The sequence below is a fragment of the Gracilinanus agilis genome, chromosome 2, assembly GCF_016433145.1.
Source record: "Gracilinanus agilis isolate LMUSP501 chromosome 2, AgileGrace, whole genome shotgun sequence".
NCBI classification, from domain to species: Eukaryota; Metazoa; Chordata; class Mammalia; order Didelphimorphia; family Didelphidae; genus Gracilinanus; species Gracilinanus agilis.
In genome coordinates, this window is record NC_058131.1 from 518,916,004 (window position 1) to 518,937,110 (window position 21,107).

Genomic DNA, 21,107 nt, shown 5'->3' on the forward strand with positions numbered 1-21,107 from the left:
GTACACAGAGACTGATATACTGTGGTAAAATCGAATGTAATGGGCTTCTGTACCAGCAACAATGCAATGACCCAGGACAGCTCTGAGGGATTTATGGTAAAGAACGCTACCTACATTCAGAGGAAGAACTGCAGGAGAGGAAACATATAAGAAAAGCAACTGCTTGAACGCATGGGTCGGGGTGGACATGATTGGGGATGTGGACTCGAAACTACCACACCAATGCAACCTCCAACAATTTGGAAATAGGTCTTGATCAAGGACACATGACAAAACCAGTGGAAATGTGCGTTGGCCATGGGTGGGGGGAGTGCGGGGGGTGAAGGGGAAAGTAGGAGCATGAATCATGTAACCATGTTAAAAATGACTATTAATAAATGTTTAAATTAAAAAAAAAAAGAACAGTAGATTTGCTACATCCACAACAACAACAACGAAAAAACAAAAAACCCTCTAGATCCTATCATCCCTATCAGGTATCATCCTGTTCTTTTCTCCTCATCTCAGTTAAATGCCTTGAAAAAGCTACACAGAAACGCCTCTACTTCTTTCATCTTACTCTCTACTAAACCATTTTACAATCTGGCTTCCTACTTTATAATTAGTTAAAACTGTTCTCTCCAGAGTTATCAGTGATCTGATATGCCAAAGCTGATAACATTTTCTCAGTCCTCATCCATCTGGAACTTTCTACTACATTTGACATTGATAGTCACCTTTCTCTTCTGAGGGTTTTCCTGACACTTGCTCACGCCCGATCCTACTTCATACCTGTGTGACCACAACTTCTCAGTGTCCTCTACTGGATCTTCAGTGATTTTATGTCCATTAACTGTAGGTATTCTCCCAGGTTATATACTATCTATTCTTTTATTTCCAGCCCTCACACTTGGTGATCTCATCAGGCCCCATGGATTCAATTATTTCTTCTATCTAATCTTACACAATATAACTGTATATTTTATAGTATATCTCTCCAATCATATCCAATATCTATACAGATAATTTCCAAATTTACATATCAGTCAACTACAATTTCTTAAGAATTTACTATTCTTGACACTACTAGTAACAAGCACTGGATTAAGCAGTGAAAATACAAATACAAGTAGAAAGAAAGCCAATCCCTAACCTCAAGGAGTTTTACAATCAAATAGGGGAAGACACATAAATGGAAGTAGAAAATGTGGCTTAAAAAGGAGACAAAGATACCTACTACTTGAATATGGCAAAGAAAGTCCAGAGTTCAGCCTAGAGAGAAATGAGTCATGGCGGCTCTCGACACTCTCCTTAAATGGAGGTTTTGGAAAGAACTATACAATCATATAAATACCCTTAGTCTCTCCTCTGAGCTCCAATTCCCTATTATTAATTGCTCATTAGATATTTTAAACCAGACATCCCATATTCAACATAAATTCCACATATTTATGATTGAACTCATTACCTTTCCCCTCAAACCCACTCTCTTCCAAATTTCCCTATTGCTGTTGTCAACGTGGAATCTAGAAGCCCCCAAACTTGTAGCCTAGAAAGATTTAATGAACCCCAGTTTACTTAGCTTAAAGGTGAAAACCACAGGTTTGACCTTGTCACATGAGAGTTCCTCCCTGAGGGAGAGTCCAACTTCACTAGTCTCAGTCTAACAAAAGACCTTATTTTGAGTTTAAGTGGGGATGATCATTCCCATCAGGGCCAAGCCCAAGACAGGAGACTCTTTAGCACAGTAGGCAGTGCATCAGTCTCCTAATCCAAAGGTCCTGAGTTCGATCCTCAGGAGGAGGGTGTGATATACTGGGAGAAGCTTCTGGAAACAAGAAGAGTCATTCAGTTTGGGCTTGGCTGTCAAAGGGATTGTTATTCTTCCAAGTCACCCACATTTATAAGTTTGGTGTCATATTTAACTCTCTACTCTCACCACTTCTATCTAATTGGTTGCTACATCTTTACCTCTATGCATCATTCATATCTGTTCCACTAACATAATCAACATCCTCATTTAGGTCCTTGTAGGAATTAATACTCAATAGGTCCATTAGGACAGTCTATTTGATCTCAATACCGTTAGTCCCCTCCTACTCCAAACTATCCTCCACACAGCTATCAAAGTGATTTTCCTAAAAAGTAGGTTTCACCAGATCCCTCCACCATTCAATAAACTTCAGTGGCTCCCAATTACTTCTAGAATAGAATATTATTTCCTCTGTTTAACATTTAAAGTTCTTTATAACTAAGTCCTATTTTTTCAATTATTTATACATTATTCTCCTCCATAGTCTAGCCTACTTGCTGTGCCTCAGGATGCTCCATCTTCATGGCTTTGCACTGACTCTCCTTCATTCCTGGAATGCATGGTTCTCCCTACTCATTCCCATCTCCTAGGATCCCTGGTTTAGCATAGATAGCACCTAAAAACAATTTATTCTTTATATCAATGAATAAATATTAACAAATAAATACTTAAAAATAAAATGTGAAAATATTAATGTGTTGTATACAATCTTAGATATAGAGCATTTAAAATAATTTAGTAAATTAAATATTGGTCTGTTATTATGCATTAGTCTAACTAGAAGTCACAAAACCTAAGTTATGGACAAAATGTGTATTATTTTCCAGTTTAAGTCTTTTTTTCCCCTTTTCTGCAAAGGATTTCACTTTAGGTGAAAAGTTTATATTTAGAAATATACTATTACATTTTAGAACAATATGATTATATAGATGACCTGTAATGGATTCCAAACAACTATGACAGTGAATCATGTTACAAATTTTAAAAAACAAACTTAATGAGAGGTATCACACCAAGTAATCAGTACAATTTAGTGAAAACATTTTTTGTAAAAGACTATTTTTTGTTAAAACATTTTATTAATTATAAAGTTTTACTCTCATATCTACTAGCTATATGGGAATGAAACTAGGTTCTCAAAATCTATGCCAATTGAGTATAAGCTCTGGGAAGTTTTACCACTCTGGAAATACTTCATATAAAGCATCATAAATAAAATGTATGTTTGTTATCCAAAGGCCAGCCTAAGTGCTACAACTTGGCTCACTATCAACAAGTCAGCCAAGTAATGATGAATTTCTATATTATAATAACTCAAGAAACAAAAGGACTACAATCTGTTGGTGGATGTGATATCTATACAGATGAAATCATGGATTTTTCAAAGCAAACTGTACAATTTTCACTAGGCCATGATATGGAATAAAAGCTAATTTCTATACATTAAAGTTATTTGTTGTCCCTCTTGTTTTTTGTTGTGATATCTGAAGTCTATTATAACATTTAAATTAATAAATCTTACACATGGTTTAAATAAGAACTTAGCTAAACTTTTTTTCTTTCAAATTAAAAACATCTAATGAATCCAACTGGCACTAGTAATTTAACCTATACATTCTCCCTAAAGTCATTAATTTGGAACAGAAAAACAAGTGAAAATATCCTCTGACCAGAACCAATATTTCAGTTCAATCCAATAAGCAATCATTAAGCTCCAACTATTTTTTCAGGTACTGGGCTAATTCTGTTTGACTATTATAAAAATAGATGTGCTTAAAGTTTAAATATCAGCATGAACTATACTTTTTATGCAAGCTTGATTTTTAGGTTATGTTCACCTAACTTTGAAAAAAATTAGAGAACTTTGACCAAAATTTAAGAAAAATAGATACAAAAAAGTATTAGTGACAAAAAGCACCAAATTTTAGTAGCTAGAGACAAGATAATTAATGATTTAAATAAAAGTCTGACATGACAACAGCTTCTTGCTTAGTTTCTTTATTCAATCTTAGTACATTTAAGATGATGTTTATTCAATACCTATTTCCTCACTTGTAGTCATTTCTCTCTAATACTTAAGATCTCTCACTCAAGATATTACATTAAAATCAAAATGGGGGGTTCCCAGCTGTGTGACCCTGGGCAAGTCACTTGACCCCCATTGCCCACCCTTACCAATCTTCCACCTATAAGTCAATACACAGAAGTTAAAGGGTTTAAAATTAAAAAAAAAATAAAATCAAAAAAAAAAATCAAAATGGGCCCAAATATTTGGCTTATAAAAAAGAAAAAGAAAACAAAGCTTATAATTATGCTTCAAAAATTATAATGTACTCATAAAACTGGATCTTATTGGAAGATTTTATACCATATTAGGTACTTACTGAGTTAGTAAATCAATAGCACATGGAAGCGGAGGAAGAAGTCGCTGAATGACTTCATCAGTAAGAAGATCATCACAGTGGGTAACAAAGCTCTTGATAGCTAGAGAAGAAGTCCTAAGTTAGTACAGTTTAATTAACTGTGAAAAATCACACTCATTTGTGGTATATTTACATTTCAACCAAAGCTGAGAAAAATAAAATAGAACCAAAGTTGTCAATATTTGTACTTAATGATTTTTCTTCATTCTATAAACAATCTTTCATTAAGGTTATTTAATGTTCTAAAATATTTTTGATTAGAGAAATGCAAATTAAAACAACTCTGAGGTACAACCTCATACCCATCAGATTGGCCAATATGGCAGTAAAGGAAAGTGGTAAATGTTGGAAGGGATGTGGCAAAATTGAGACACTAATGCATTGTTGGTGGAATTATGAACTGATCCAACCATTATGGAGGGCAATTTGGAAGTATACCCAAAAAGGCTATAAAACTGTGATTACCATTTGAATTAGTAATACCACTACTGGATCTATATCTCAAAAAGATAATAAAAAAGGAGAAAGGACCTACTTGTACAAAAATATTTATGGCTGCTCTTTTTGTGGTGGCAAAGAATTGGAAACTGAGGGGATATCTATCAATTGGGGAATGGCTGAACAAATTGTGGTACATGTTGGTAATGGAATACTATTGTGCTATAAGAAATGATAAGCAAGATGAAAAAGCTGGAAAGATCTGCAGGAACTGATACAGAGTGAAATAAGCAGAACCGGGAGAATGCTTTACACAGCAACAGCAATATCGGACAATGATTATCTGTGAAAACTTGGTTACTCTCAGCAATGCACTGATCTGGGATAATCCTGAAAGACTTAGGATGAGGAATGCAATTCCATGTCCTGAGAAAGAACTATTAGAGTCATCTTTCACATCAGTGTATTTATGGTTTTATTTTGGGGTTTTGGTTATGTATGAGTTTGCTCTTATAACAATGACCAATAAGGAATTGTGTTTTGCGTGAAATTAAAAAATGGGGAAAAAAGGTTATTTAAAAGATCACTGCCACAAATCTTTCAGCATGTTTTAATAAAAGGTTAACCAGAATTAATCTCTCTGAAAAAGTAATAGATCATAAATTTTCTATAATTAAAGGAAAGTTTTTTTCTAAAATTAAAACTTTCAAAAAGAACTAAGCAAAAATTTTAGAGGAAAAAAATAATCCAATGCAAACGTGTCTTCTTAAGGAATTTTCATTTACCATTAGGAACACATATTTTCAGATGTGAAGTACTTATTATAGGAAGTAATAATTTTCTTATCTAACCTAATGGAAAGATCTGTATGATCATGGACTATATCTTTTCTATTTTTTTACCCTAATCATAGTACTAGGCTCTCAATTAAAACTAATAAGAATAAATTCTTGTCATACTTTTTAGTTCTCATGAATAGTCTTGCCTTCCCCTAAAAGGTCATCCTTTTTAAGAAAAAGAAATGAGACCACCACCACTACTTATTGCAAGCATTTTTAGTTTTGTATCCAAGTAAAACAAATCTTGCTTTCTGATAACCTGATTATATTTAATAAGATTCATATAACCCTGAGGTATAAAAACACATAATTGGTTTAATATAATATACTTCAATTTAACATCTAGAACAAGAAATTCTTAGTTTGTTTATGTCATGGACCCATTTTGGCAGTATGGGGAAGTCTATGAACATCCTTTTCAAAATAAAGCCTTTAAATGCATAAAATAAATTGCATTTATTATAAAGAAATGCAATTAAACTGAAAGGAAGGTTTTAGATATTCTATGCCAATTCACAGATCCCCTAATATCTCTGTGGATCCCAGGTTAAGAGCTTCTGATTTAGACAACCAAATCAATTTTATATAATAGGAGAATCACTAAGTGATAACCATGCTCCCTCAAGCAGAGAGGGAAGAAGAATGCTTAACTCAACCTACCGCAAAGGGCACCTGCACGACCTTCCAAGGTCACCTGCCATGTAAATGAGTCTCCTCGACTTCTTTCTGTTTCTAGATCCTTAGGAGATAGTGGAAAAACACACTTCCATAACCTTAGTACCCGGGGAAGATGGTGACTGATAAATGAAGAGCCTGTAACATTTTAGGATTGTCACTTGCAATGAGGAAAACATAAAGTGGTTATATTCTTAGTCACTTCTTAAACAGGTGCATCAATGTTAAAATTAATTTATTTAAAAATAGAGAAGCAATAAGGTGGTAGAGTAGACAGAATGCTAGATTTAAGAGTCAAAAAAACACTTGAGTTCAAATCCAGCTTCAGGCACTTGTTAGCTGCGTGACCATGGACAAGTCAGTTAACCTTTGTCTACCTCCATTTTCTTATCTGTAAAATGGGAATGGGTAGCACTTCCCAGAGTTGTGTTGAGGATAAAATAATATCTGTAAGACACTTTACAAATTCTAAGATGTGAAATAAATACTAGCTATTATGATGATGATGATGATGATGAAACACTTTCCCCATGCAGTTCTCAAGTAATATGAACAATTTTTTACTTCTTAAAAAGCAGCTATAAATCTTTATAAACACTTGAGTGATTGTATTTTAACAGTTAATACGGGTCTGTTTTCTGATTATAGTAATATAGCTATGTTAACAAAATTTTCTATGCTAATCCTTGACATAAAGTAAATCCAATGGATATAATTTTAGTGAAAAAGTTCTGAATGATGCAAAATCTGTGAATATGAAATATCATTTATACATTCTTAAAGCAATAAGCAGTCAATGAGAGTAAAAATAATTTTTAAAAAAATCATAAAATTAGTCGCTATGTTTTACTGAGCAATTAGGGAAAATATAGTAGATATCTAAAAGGAAGATGAGTGATTCCAAGCATTTTTTATTTAAATCAAGAATTGACTTAAATTATAATAAAGGAAATCTCTTCTTCCTCATATCTTCCCTATATCTTCTCTTCTCCTATGTTAAGCATCCTGGACATAATGACTTGCCTTTTTCTTAATATTTTGATATAGTAGAGTATAACATGAAATTAATAAAAAAAAAAGTAATATAATCTCAGGCTGTATAAATGAAGAGCAGTCTCTAAGCCTAGGGATGTGATGGTTTTGCTATACCTTGCAATAGTAAGACACATCTGTAGTACTGTATTTAATTTTTGGTGACACATTCTAGAAAGGATATTGACAATATCCTAGAGGCAATATAAAATAGGAAAACCAGGATAGTATAGAGCTTTAACATCATTACATATGAAGGTCAGATAACTGAACTGGGGATATTTAACTTTGGAGAAGAGAAAACCTTTAAATATTTTTAGGGCCTTTATATGAATGAAGGCTTACATTTGTTCTAAATGTCTAGGACAGGCTGATCTAGAACCAATAGGTAGAAATTACAGAGAAGATTTAAGTTTTATGTAAGGAAAAGATTATAAAATTAAGATTTAAATCAAAGAAAGTAGGGAAAACCATCAGACCATATAGGTATCACCTAATTAGTTTCCCTTATGAATAAGAAGTGATAGGGATTTGATCTGGTACGCAGAGTACCTGAATTATTGGACAGAGGTTCATAATATTTAAAAGAAGAGCAAGAAAAGCAAAATGAGTATTTGATGAGGCTTTACAATCATCAGAGGAAAGAAGGAAAGTGAAAGGAAAAAGAGAGATGTGTTCAAAGGAATGTAGTTCCATAGAATAGCAAGGAGAGATAAGGTTTTTTAAAATGAGCAATGCAAAGAAATAGAATAAAACAATAGAATAAGAAAGACAAGAAAAATTCTTCAAGAAAGTAGAATGAATTGAGGTGGCAAAGAATACACCAAAGATATATGAGAAATACATATTTTTTAAACCTTTATGTTCTGTCTCAGAATCAATACTGTATATTGGTTCCAAAGCAGAAGAGCATTAGGGGCTAAGCAATGGGCATTATGTAATTTACCCATAGTCATACAGCTAGGAAGTGTCTGAGGTCAATTTTGAACCCAGGACCTCCTGTGTCTAGCCTGGCTTTCAATCCACTGAGCCATCTCATGAATGATTGTAACGTCACAGATAACTAACGTGGTGTGGTTACTGATCTAGATGAAGTCAAGTGGGCCTTAAGAGACATTGCTAACAATAAACCTAGTGGAGATGATGCTATTTAAAACCCTAAAAAATGATGCTGTTAAAGTACTGCAATCAATAGGCCAGAAAATTTGGAAAACTCAACAAGGACTACTAGATTGAATCAGCTTATATACCAATCCTAAGGAAGGGCAATGCCAAAGAAGATTCAAATTACTGAACAATTGACCTCATTTCGCCCACCAGTAAGGTTATGCTTAAGATTCTATAAGCTAGGCTTCAGAAATGTGTAAACTGAGAATTACCAGAAGAGCAGGCTGCTTTTCAAAGAGGGAGAGGAATTAGAGACCAAATTGCCAGCATATGCTGGATTATGGAGAAAGTTGAGAAAGTTCTAGAATATACACCTGCTTCCGCTTCACTAACAGTAAAGCCTCAAAGTCCTCAAAGACATGGGAGTACCAGATCATCTTACTTGTCTTTTGATAAACCTTTATATGCGTCAAGAAGCAACAGTTAGGGGGCAGCTGGGTAGCTCAGTGGATTGAGAGTCAGGCCTAGAGACGGGAGGTCTTAGGTTCAAATCTGACCTCAGACACTTCCCAGCTGTGTGACCCTGGGCAAGTAACTTGACCCACATTGCCTACCCTTACCACTCTTCTGCCTTAGAGCCAATACACAGTACTGACTCCAAGACAGAAGGTAAGGGCTTTAAAAAAAAAAAAAAAAAAAAAAAAAAAAGAAGCAACAGTTAGAACTTAACATGGAGCAACTGATTGGTTTAAAATTGGGAAAAGAGTATGACAATGCAGTATATTGTCAACTCATTTATTTAACTTATAAGCTGAGTATATCATGTGAAATGTCAGGCTGGATGAATCAAAAGTTGGAATTGAGGTTGTTTAGGAAAATATCATCAATCTCAGGTATGCAGACAATACCACTCTGATATCAGAAAGTTAAGAAGATTTAAAAAGCCTCTTGATAAGGGTGGAAGAGAAGAGTGTAAAAGCTGACTTAACTAGTCCCATTACTTCCTGGCAAAGAGAGAGAAAAGAAATGGAAGCAATGTCAAAGTTTATATCCTTAGGCTCAAAGATCACTGCAGTGATTGCAGCCATGAAATTTAAAAAAATTTTTGCTCCTTGGAAGGAAAGGTATGGCAAATTTAGACAGTATATTAAAAAGTAGAGATATCACCTTGTCAGCAAAGGTCTATATTATTCAAAGCTATGGTTTTTATGTATTGCTGTGAGAGTTGGACTATAATTAAAGTTGAGCACTACAGAATCAACACTTTAAAATTATGGTGCTAGAGAAGACTTTTAAGAGTCCTTTAGAGATCAAATCAGTCAACACTAAAAAGGTCAAATACTGAAGCTAAAGCTTAAATACTTTAGACACATAACAAGAAGATAGGACACAATGGAAAAGATTGATGTTGAGAAAGAGTGAAGGCAAAAGGAGACAGAGATGGTAGAAGATATGGAAATAACAAATATGAACTTGGACAGACTTTGAGAGATAGTGGATGATAGAAGTATCACTAGTATGCTATATGACTTTAAAAAGTCACATATTAAAGTCACATATGTGACTTTTAAAAGTCATTATGTGGTCATTAAAAGTCACATGTGACTGAAAGAATAATAACAAGAAGGAAAAATTATTATTGAAACAATTCAATAATGAAATGGGTTTGGGAGAAGATAGGAGTGGTAAAATAACAACAGACATTTATACAATCCTTTAAAGTTTATAAAGTGTACCAAAGGCTTTCAAGCAAAGGCTGGGCTAACAATTATATGGAATGATGCAGAAAGCTGTTCAGTTAGGTTAGAATAAATGTAAGGTACCTGTCAAATATGAGAATCTTTGAGAATTCATTGAGGCTTTTGCTTCATAGGTGCATGAATACCATCTAGTGGTGGGTCATAGTAAATGAAGGGCTTTAAGACCATTCAGTGAAAAAAATAAAATTTTTCCCCATTTTTCAACTATTCAATTCAATTCAACACTTAATTCAACTCAATTCAACTGCAAGGTTCTGCAGTACTACTAGCCCCTTGGAATACAAAGGTAAAAACATACTGAATGGCACTTACAGTGGTTGATGATCTAATAACTTAAAAGGAAAAATGAGGCCAAATATAACACTGTCATTTGATTAAGGCAAAGCCTTCTATAACTTGTTTTAATACTTTAAAACATCCATGATTTCATTAGTGTGGGATTTTCTCCATCAATGTAGATCACAATCCCCCCACTTAGTAGTGTTATAAGATAAATTAATAAGATATTTAAGATTAGTTGGGAGGCTTAGCAAGCAGGGCTGGAGAATTCTAAATGGAAATGGGAAACAGGAAGTTGTGTTTCTCTCTCTGAGATGGACTCCATGGTGGCTGGGGACAAGTTGTAACTGACCCCCTGGAAGACCTCAGAGGAAGTGGAGTTTGTATCCTGATATCCTGATATCCAGAAGGAGGAAAGTCCTCTGCCTGTGGGAGGTTAGGTTGAGACTATAAAACGTAACCAGGGTTGGTGGTCAGCTCAGGTCAGTTTAGCTCCCTGACTTACCCAACTGAAGGAGTACTGGCTGAAGCCCTGAGAAAGCTGTAGTATCATCGCTGGATTTTGACAGGACTCAGCAGTGAGGATCCCACTTTCATTCCTGACCTCCATTGTGCCCTGCCCTGCTATAGTTTCTAGCTTACTGTAGATAAGTTCATTCCCTAACCTTGAGGTTTTGCCCATAGGCTGGTAGAACAGAACCTTTTCCCTTCTTTCAGACTATAGTTCATTGAATTAAACCCTGTTTATAAAACCTTTTGTCAGTCAACTCACTTGTTAGTTTCACAGACTCCTGTCTAGGTGGATCTGTGTTGGCAGATTCTAAACTGTATTTCCCCACCTTGTTAGGTCCCAACCTATTGTCCATTCCTGTCCTCCTACTCACCCTTCTAAACCCAGATAAAAATATAAGTTAACCCCAGTTTTTACCTTAAGAGTAGGTAGTTTCCTGAGTTACTATGGCTAAAAAACATCATGACCTGATAACCAACCTTCTGGTGATGTCTCTTTGGACACAGAGAGGCTGATCTTCCAGGACAACATTCAACACCTTTCCAGCCAGGAAAAAGCTGCTAATAGGTAGGCTTCAATAATCCAGGATCCCTTCAATACCACCAATAAGTAGTTTATTAGTGAAGGGACAGAGGGGCAGAAAAAATTTGAAGTTTAAAACAGAAAAGGGCTTGAGAAATGCTGTTTCAAACTCTAGGTTAGATTTAAAAGAATTTGCCTATATTCAAAGAAGTATCTGAGGATAATAAGAGAGGAAGAAATTGAATATAATAAACATAATTTTAGTCATAGGAATTAAGACTAAGGTACAAAAGGTAAAAATTAAAAGATAATAATAAAGCATAAAAGAAAAGAGAAATTCAGGAAAAATAATGTTGTAAATGTGAAATGGAGGACTTTTTGTGTAATTATTATTTTTTTGCCTGGAGTAATGGAGAGAGAAGAGCCTTAAAGTTAGGATAGCATGGTATTTTGTAGCCTGGGTTGATACATTTTTTTTAAAATTTACTCTCACCAGACTCACCTTCTATGTAACCAGTAACTAAAACATTTTTAAAAACTTTTATAAAACAGAGTATTTTTCATTTCTGAAGAACATGAAGTATTGTCATTAATCAACTAATTACTTACTATTTAGTCTTAAGTTTCTTTTAAAATTAAGCTATATCATAGATAGCAAAGTCAACATTTTACAAATCTACTTTATTACATGTAAACAAGTTTTCTATACTTGGAAGTAGAAATTTACAATAAAATAAAATTATAAAAAAGCAACACAATAAAATTTTGAAGATATTGGCAAAGCAACACACAGCTTAATTATAAGGTAAAGTGAATAATATTTTCATGCTATAGCTCAAAATATTCTTAGATCTCTTCCTCTGGAACTTTTCTAGTCTATTTGAAATTCTTTCAAATATTTAAAACTGCAGAAAATCTTATTTTGATGATACTTTTTATTTCTTAAAAATAGCCAAAAGGCATTTACTTTCATTTATTTATTTATTTATTCTTGGAGCCCTTACCTTCTGTCTTGGAATCAAGGCAGAAGAGTGATAAGGGCTAGGCAATGGGAGTTAAGTGACTTGCCCAGGGTCACACAGCTGGGAAGGGTCTGAGGTCAGATTTGAACTTAGGACCTCCTATCTCTAGGCTTGGCTTTCAATTCACTGAGCTACCCAGCTGCCCCTCTAAAAGGCATTTAAAGTGAAATCTATAGAAAAGGATGATGATCAACATGGGTAAAAAGAATCAAATACTTTTTGGCAAAAAGGAAAAAAGACCCCGAACAAAAAAAAAAAGTGATTTTTTTTTGGTATGGCTCATAATCTGACTCTGAAGCTATTTTAGCTGAGTTCCAAAAATGTTTCTTGCCTAGTCATCATCTCTGGAATAAAAGTTACCTCCTAAGTGAAAAATTCTGAAGAATAATTTTCATTTGCCACTTGGATTTTGGTATTTGTTTTAAAAAGTAATCATTTTAATTATCAACCACAATAATGCAAATACTAAAGCACTATTATTATTATTATTTTAAACCCTTAACTTCAGTGTATTGTCTCATAGGTGGAAGAGTGGTAAGGGTGGGCAATGGGGGTCAAGTGACTTGCCCAGGGTCACACAGCTGGGAAGTGGCTGAGGCTGGATTTGAACCTAGGACCTCCTGTCTCTAGGCCTGACTCTCAATCCACTGAGCTACCCAGCTGCCCCATAAAGCACTATTATTTTAACTTTCCAAGGATCTGTGATTTCAGTGGTATGGATGATCCCTCCACTTATGCAATCACCTCCCCATACCTTGGCAAACAGTCTTCTATAGTGGTTGTGGCCAAAATAAAAATCATCACTAGAGGGCCAGCCTTCTAGTGATGATCTTTCTCTTGATCTTAAATAAAATTTATAGTTAAATCAGTTCATCACTGGTATTATTAGAAATCTTTCTTGCTAGGCAGAATCTACTAACGTTAGAATTTTTATGGAGCATATTCTTTGAAAATACAGGTTCATTTCCATGTTTAAGTATATAAATTATAGCAGTATCTGAACTAAATATATTTGCTATAATTTATATACATACAATTTTAGATGAAAAGCATAAATGAACAAAGATCTGAACTGATAAAAATCCAAAAAAAAGGAAGAGAGAGTATTTGTTGTTATTTGGTCATTTTCAGCTCTGTCCAACTCTTCATGACCCCATTTGGGGCTTTCTTGGCAGAGATATTGGAGTGGTTTGCTATTTCCATTTCTAGCTCATTTTATAGATGAGGAAACTGAAGCAGAGTTAAGTGACTTACCCAGGGTCACACAGCTACTAAATGTCTGATTTGAACTCAGAAAAAGGAATCTTCCTGATTCCAGGCCCTGTACTCTATCTACTATGCCACCTAGCTTCTAAGAGACAGGTTACTGTTTTGGTAAATTACATTTTATTATAAATACTTCTAAAGACAGGTTTATATTGTTTTTGTTACAAATTCATAATTAAAATTATTCTGTCACGTTATTATACATCTATAAAATCCTTTTGACTCAGAAAAGATAATGATACACTCAGAAATGTATGAAATTTCCAAAAGCCAATTACCTAATGTCATTAAGGCAGCCATCAACAACCATCCAGCCTGTGTTCGTTGAAGTGAAAGGCGACTATTCTGAGCAGCAGAACATAACAAGTCCTCTGCTAACATCACAATTATCTATAATTAGAAGGAAAAAGACCCCCAAAAAGTACATAAGCTGAACAATAAACATTACTTTTAAAACAAAATTTCAAAATATTATCTAATTTATATAATACATAGGAATGTTGCTAGAGCCATGCTTGTGTTCTGTGCTGTAAGACCATATATATCCAGCACAATCATAACCATATTAGTAGGTTATGAATTTAATTACTGAAATGTTAGGCATAGTATAACAAAGCTGTGAGCAGTGAACTATTTTGTAACTCAGTTATGGCAATACGGTAAGGTAAACCTGATTGAAAACAGTTGTAAGAGGATGTCACACTAACTTTAAGATGGCTTCTCTCCTAAATCTAATCTCCTTATGTTTAATTTCATTAGTGATTTTCTGAACTCCCTGAAGATCCTCTTCATTAAATTAAACAAGCTAAATTTTTCTAGCAAAATTTTTACATTTAAAAATCACATAAAAGCAGACATTTAAATGAAGATCAAATATACCACGTCTCAAACTATTATTGTTGTTCCATGTGCTTAACAAAATACCGTACTTCTACAAAATTAATGTAATGTGTTTTAATATACTAGAAACTTGGAAACCTTTCTAATAATTTTTTTAGTTAAGACTACTGGAATGAGATCCTTTGCTATTTCCAATAATTAAGCACCCTTAGTCAAGAGCCACGATACATTCAGGTGGTACAGAGTGTTTTATTCTCATGTAAACAGAATATTCCACCAAGATTTGCTTTTTGGGGGAAGGGTCTGAATCTATTATTTAATCAGTACAAAAAAGATGCTAGATACAAATGAATTTTAAATTTTATAAGAAATCAAAACAAAAAAAAACAGAAAAGCAAATATTTTCTAGAAAATTATAAGTACTTAATTTTATTTTAGACTTTGAGTGTTATTGCTTTAATGAAGCCAAAAACCACACTGATCTTAGTTAAACACTAATGGTACAAGGATGTCTAATAAACCTCCATGTAGAATAAACATTTATGCTTCCATATTGTTTTCTTTGGTAAATCAGAGAAGTATCAATGAAAAAACTAAGGGGCTACTTACTGAGGTGCAACTAAAATAATGAGACCAATTGACAAGTCTTAAAATTTCAGAGTCCTAGTTCACATATAATATTCTATCTCTAATCATATCTAAAAAGTGGGAAGAATTGAAAGGAAGAATTTTATATTCATATTAGTAGATTTCTTCAGTTTTGCTACTGCATTTTTTGGAGAGGAGAGAGGATATAAGTAGTAGATAAAAATCAGCCTCAGATAATTTGTTTTTAAAAGTCACTTAAAGCTAAATTAGAACTAAATTCATGAGGTTTTTCCCTAAGCAAAAAAAAAAAAAAAAAAAAGCAGAGAAGTCCTTTAGGTCTGCTGAATGAATCCCAGGTGACAGGTTTAATGATGGGAAATTATGTCAATTCTGCTTTACATTACTAAAAATTGGCAAGAGCTAGAATTAATTCAATCTAGCCTATCTACACCAGGTCATGTGGATTACTCTTCCAGGAAACCAATATAAAAAATAATATTGTAGGGGCAATAATGTTGCCTAGGTTTATGAGTTTTGTAGAAGTAATCCTAACCAGATGTTGAAAAAGGAAAATTCAACCCTTGGCAAAGTTTACTTTACTAAAGAATAAAATGACAAAGTTATTCCCCATTCTTGCTCAATAATATTACAGTAGTGCTTGATGGGAAAGAAAGGGGAATGGTTACTTGGCAATATTAGATGAGAGGCACAGAGGTCTAAATTTTAAAGGTTTTCATCTCTAAACAGTGGTTTTCCAGCTATAATTGACTACAATTAAAAAATTAACTGTAATTTAAAAAGTAACTGTAATTAAAAAAAATTTTTTAATGCTGTAATTAAATTAACAAATAAGTTCAAATTTCTCTAAAAATTCCTTCCCTTTGTTCAGCTCTTTAAGATGAAAATTTGCAGTATTTTTAAATGCCTCTTATTAAAACATAAATATATTGAATAGGTGCTCTATTAACAACTGCATTTATCTGTTTGAATAAGTCACAAGAACTGCATTTCCTGAGAACCACTTTTAGGTGAATGCAACTTTAAGCAAAGCTTCCTGAAACTTAGATATTACCTAACAAAATGAAGTATTCAAAGAACAACTCTGCTGTGGGATACAGATAGTATAGCTCAAAAATCAAGGAAGATGATACTCCTTAAATTTGTAACCAATAGTACAAAAAAGTATTTCTTTGAAAATAATCATATTTATGATTACAAAGGTAATATTTAGCTTTAAGAATTTTTAAAATCTTACTCAGAATGATCCTCAGTGTAACATTGATAGCTTAAGCTTCCAACAAAACATGGATCATAGAATCACAGATTTAGAGGTAGGAAAGGTTGTCTGGTCCAACCTTTTTATTTTACAGATGATTAGTAAGAACTTAAAAATGCACCACTGCATGTGGAAAATTGCACATTAATGCAATCATTACCTTTCCTTTTCCATGTGGAATTCCTAGAGGGCAATGCTTTACAGCTCCTAGCAGGGCTGCTACAGCAAAACTAAAGCCAGTCACAGCTTCAGATGAGGATTTGAGTACAGTAAGTCGTTCAAGGCAACGGTCCAAAAGTGGAGTTAGATAGGAAGGCAACGCTACAGCAATGCAGTGTAAACACCACCCTGCTGCTAATCGAACTGAAATGCTAGGATGAATAATAACTGAAATGACATTGTCAAGAATCCCTGGAATAAAGAACAAACAAATAATTAATCTTTATAGAGAGAAGGCTGATTTAATAATCAATAAACATTTAAGCATCTACTATGTACCAGATGCTGTGCTAAGAGAGATAAAAAAAAAGATAAAAGATAGTTCCCTCTCTTTAAGGAATTTAAAATTGAATGGAGAAGGCAATATGCAAATATACACAAAACAAGCTATATATAGGACAAATAGGAAATAATTAATAGATGGAAGGTACTGGAATTAAAAGGGGATGAGGAAGGCTTCCTGTAGAAGGAGGGATTTTATTTGGGCCTTAAAGGAAGCCAAGGAGGTCAGCAGTTGGAGCAGAGGAAGGAAAGCATTTTAGGGACAGCCAGCCAGAGAAAATGTCCAGAGCCAAGAGATGGAGTGCCTTGTATGTGGAACAGCCAGGAGGTCAGTGTCATTATATCACTACACCAGAGAATAAGGTTTAAGCAGACTGGAAAGGTAAGAGGAGACTGGTTAGGAAGTATGATCTTGGAGGTTAACAGGAAGCCACTGAAGTACCAAGTGATGTGATCAAACCTACACAGTAGGAAAATCATTTTGGTGGTTGAATGAAGGATGGATTGGAGCAAGGAGAGATTTGAGGCAGGCAGACCCCACTAATAGGCTATTGTAGTAATCTAGGAATGAGCTGATGAGGGGCTGCATCTGGGTGGTGTCAGTATCAGAGGAGAGAAGGGGGAAGTAGGTAAAATCAATAGACCTTGGCAATAGTTTGGATAGTGGAGTTAGAAATAGTGAGGAGTACAGGATGATTTCTAGGTTGTGAGCCTGAGGAACTAGAAGAATGACATTGATCTCTTAAGTAACAGAGAAGGTAGGGGGATTTTTAGGGGGAAAGACAATGTGTTCATATTGAGTTTAAGATATCTTCTGGACATCTAGTTCAAGATGTCTGAAAGGTAGCTGGAGCAAGAAAAATAGGGCACATGTTTAGTCATGTAGATAAAGATTATATTCTTCTAACTCATATATCAGTTGTTAAATTATCTAAAGGTCAAGCCAAGAGATGATTCTAAACCCTGTTTCTTTTTATAAGACAATTCTATAGATAGGTCTGAACTAGGTCGGCTCACAAAAAAAGTTACATTCTTTAAATTGTGTTACAAGATCTTTTTGTTCTCTTTGGTCCTAGGAACTAAAATTGTTTAATAAATATTGGGAAAAAAGCATTCTAAGTCTTTCCTATCCTAATTTTTCCCTTTACTTTAGCATATCATTTTATTGACCATTTAATACAGATCTATTTCATCAGGTTGTTTTTTAATCTGAATATATTAAAAAGAAATAGAAGTCAAACATTTCTCAGTGGAATTCATTTTATTATTTCTATGACTACTATTTACAGAGTAAAAATCTGTATTAATTTTTCAATAATTGTTGTATCAGTCTTATTTCACTAGATACATGAATAATATATGTTTGACTCTAGATAAAGGACCTAAAATAAATCATTTCACACACAATTATAAAGTAAGTCTTCTCAGTGTGTAAGGGAATTCTTGGTTCTCTGTGAGTTCACACCTTACTTGATGCTAGGTGAGAACAAGCCAGAAATTTAAGAGTTGAGGAGCTCACAAACCACTTGGTGAATTCACACCTTACTCGATACTAGGTAAGAACAAGCCCGAAACTTAAGAGTTTACATGCTTAGAAAGGTGTGGTTCCAAAGGTGAGAACTTAGACAATTTGGAAACTGTGATTGGCCCCCTGGAAAAGGGGCAGGGACAGGAAACCACCATAAAAGCCAAGAAAATCTTGAGGAGGAAGGTCTGGTGAAGGAGGCTAGTAGAGAGTGAACTCCAAGAAGAGGGTCACTCCAAGAAGAAGGTTGGCTCAAAGAAGAAAGTAGGCCTGAGGAGTCACCTTCAGCTCTATTAATTGTCTTGGGTGAGTGGACAGTTGGTTTTCCCTTCCTGTCTTCTGGAGATAGTTTAATTCTGATTGAAGGTTAACAAATCCTGGTTGAGCCAAGCACTGGAAAAATATTTAGATAGGTTAATGTCTTTTTCTATCCTTTTGTATTTCTCTACTTTCACCTCTTTTATGAATAAAAGATTTATAATTTTCATATGTAGCCAAACCATTAATTTTAACACTTATATCAGAGAGGTGCCTATAGGCCAAAGGACACCAACAGATAACAGCAAGCCAAGTAATAAATATTTTTCTAATGAGGCAAGCAACCAAGATAGTTTGAAAATTCCTTAAAAACTTAACTACATTATTGTGTTCAAGAAATTATGAATATGAAGACTAAAGAAACTTGATAAAATTTGAATGAGCTCAATCAAAGTAAGCAGAACCAGAAAATCAATTTACTTAATGACTTCAAGAATATAAAGGAAGATTTAATATTGAAAGAATTCAGAATTCTATTGAAAGTAGTAACCAATCATGATTTCAGAGTAACTTTGTAGATATGTAGTAGAATATGGGTGAGGAATGGTAAGGGAGAAAAGGAAGAAAATAAGCATTTATATAGAGCCCACCAGATGAAAGGCACTGTGCTAAGCACTTTCACATATTATCTCATTTGATATCACAACCCTGAGAGGTAGGTGCTATTATCACTATTTTACAATTGAGGAAACTGAAGCAAACAGAGGTTAAGTGATCTGCCAGGGTTACACAGGTAGGGAGTATCTGAGGTTGGTTCTGAACTCTCGCTGCCCCTAAGGGATACATTTTCATGTATGGCCAAGGGTGGATTAATTTTGCTCTTTTATGTGTTGCTTTTCCCCATTAAAATGTACAACCCTTGAGGGCAGGAAATATGTCTTTTTGCTAGTTTCTATATCTCTGGCAATTGGAAATGTGCCTTATACATATTAAGTCTTTAATAAGTGCTTGCTGACAATCTTCGCTTATATTTTATAAGGAAAAGTTATAGGGTTAGAGGCAGCGGGAAGTCATTGAAAAGTTGTTTTAGTTGTTCATCCTTCATTTTTAAAGAGGGCCAATGACATCACAAGGTGATGTCTTGACTTGTGTGTGAACTGGATTTAAGTGTGGCAGAGTTGCACTAAGTTGTAAGCCTCACTCACTTCCAGAAACATCCAAGTCCAGTGGCAAGACAAAATTCAGGATAACTGGGGATGGCCCAGGATGAAGTAGATGATGTTAGGGTTTCTGTTGTCTTATACCTGTGCCAGCTGCCTTCATAGGGTTATTTGGGTGTTCAAAGAGGACTAGTACCTCTGGTGTGAGGGTTTGCTGAGTTCTTTTAAGGGTTTCTCATCCACCTTTGGTGTCTGCCTGTCACCTAACTCTCACTTCTGGCTCTAAGAAGCTGTATGGCAGGTGCAGCAGCCATACCTCAATAAATCATCTCAGTAGATGGCTAAAACTAGGTGAAGGGTAACTAATAGGCCATAAACCCATCAGTGAGTTAGGGGAACAGCTACCCCAAGCACATGAAGACTTCCTTCAACAGAATGAGTGGATGAGGATAATTTGTTCTAAAGGTCATAAAGGCAGATGAAGCAGGTTGCTGTGTGACATAAAGAGCTTAGTCAAACACTGAAAAGTAGCAATGTAAAAGAAAAACTGAAATAAAACAATTTTAAATATATAAATTAGTTGTGATTTATGAAACATCTAATTATGTTTGAAATTATAGAGAATTAAGTGGGAATACATTTATATAAACTTCAGTCTAGTCCTATTATTTCACAGGTTTAGAAAATTCCTGATGAGGAAACCAATAGAGACAGGCAACTTTTCTGCAAGTTATACTCTAATATGATTGTTGGGAAACTGAGGTTAAGTGATTTGCTCAGGGTTACAGAATTAGCAGGTGTCAATAGTTGAACCTGAACCCAAGTCTTCTTTAATCTAAGAACATTTACTATCCATTAGGCAATAGCACCTAGATAAATTGTGAGAAAAATATGAGTTAGCTAAAAGCCCATAAATTAAAAAAAGGAAATATTCTGACATCTATACATTAAAATATAAAATTTAAATTGTGTTTCTTTTAAAAATATCCATTGGCCATACATAACTAATTAAAACAACAGTACAATATTTTTAAAATCAGAAGATTCTTAACAAGATAATGAAGTTTTTTAAGGCATTTAATGTCTATAAGAAATAAAAATTTTAGCAAGTAAAGGTCTCATTAGAAAAAAGGGAAAGGACCGACTTTTACAAAAATATTTATAGCTACTCTTTTGGTGATAGGAAAGAATTGGAAAGTGAGGGGATATCCATCAACTGGGGAATGGCTGAACAAATTACAGTAAATGATGGTAATGGAATACTATTGTGGTATAAGAAATGATGAACAGGAT

The 21,107-nt window shown here is 34.2% G+C and overlaps 1 protein-coding gene across 1 annotated transcript in view; it reads right to left on the reverse strand.

The window, feature by feature from the left end:
• HEATR5A (HEAT repeat containing 5A) overlaps nt 1–21,107 on the reverse strand; it is a 169,100-nt gene that overhangs the window by 123,173 nt on the left and 24,820 nt on the right. Inside the window, exons 9-12 of the mRNA XM_044665059.1 lie at nt 16,531–16,781; nt 13,945–14,056; nt 6,153–6,305; nt 4,177–4,276 (exon numbers count right to left, since the gene is read on the reverse strand). Coding sequence (XP_044520994.1) covers nt 4,177–4,276; nt 6,153–6,305; nt 13,945–14,056; nt 16,531–16,781 — 616 coding nt within the window. The remainder of the gene's footprint in view (nt 1–4,176; nt 4,277–6,152; nt 6,306–13,944; nt 14,057–16,530; nt 16,782–21,107) is intronic.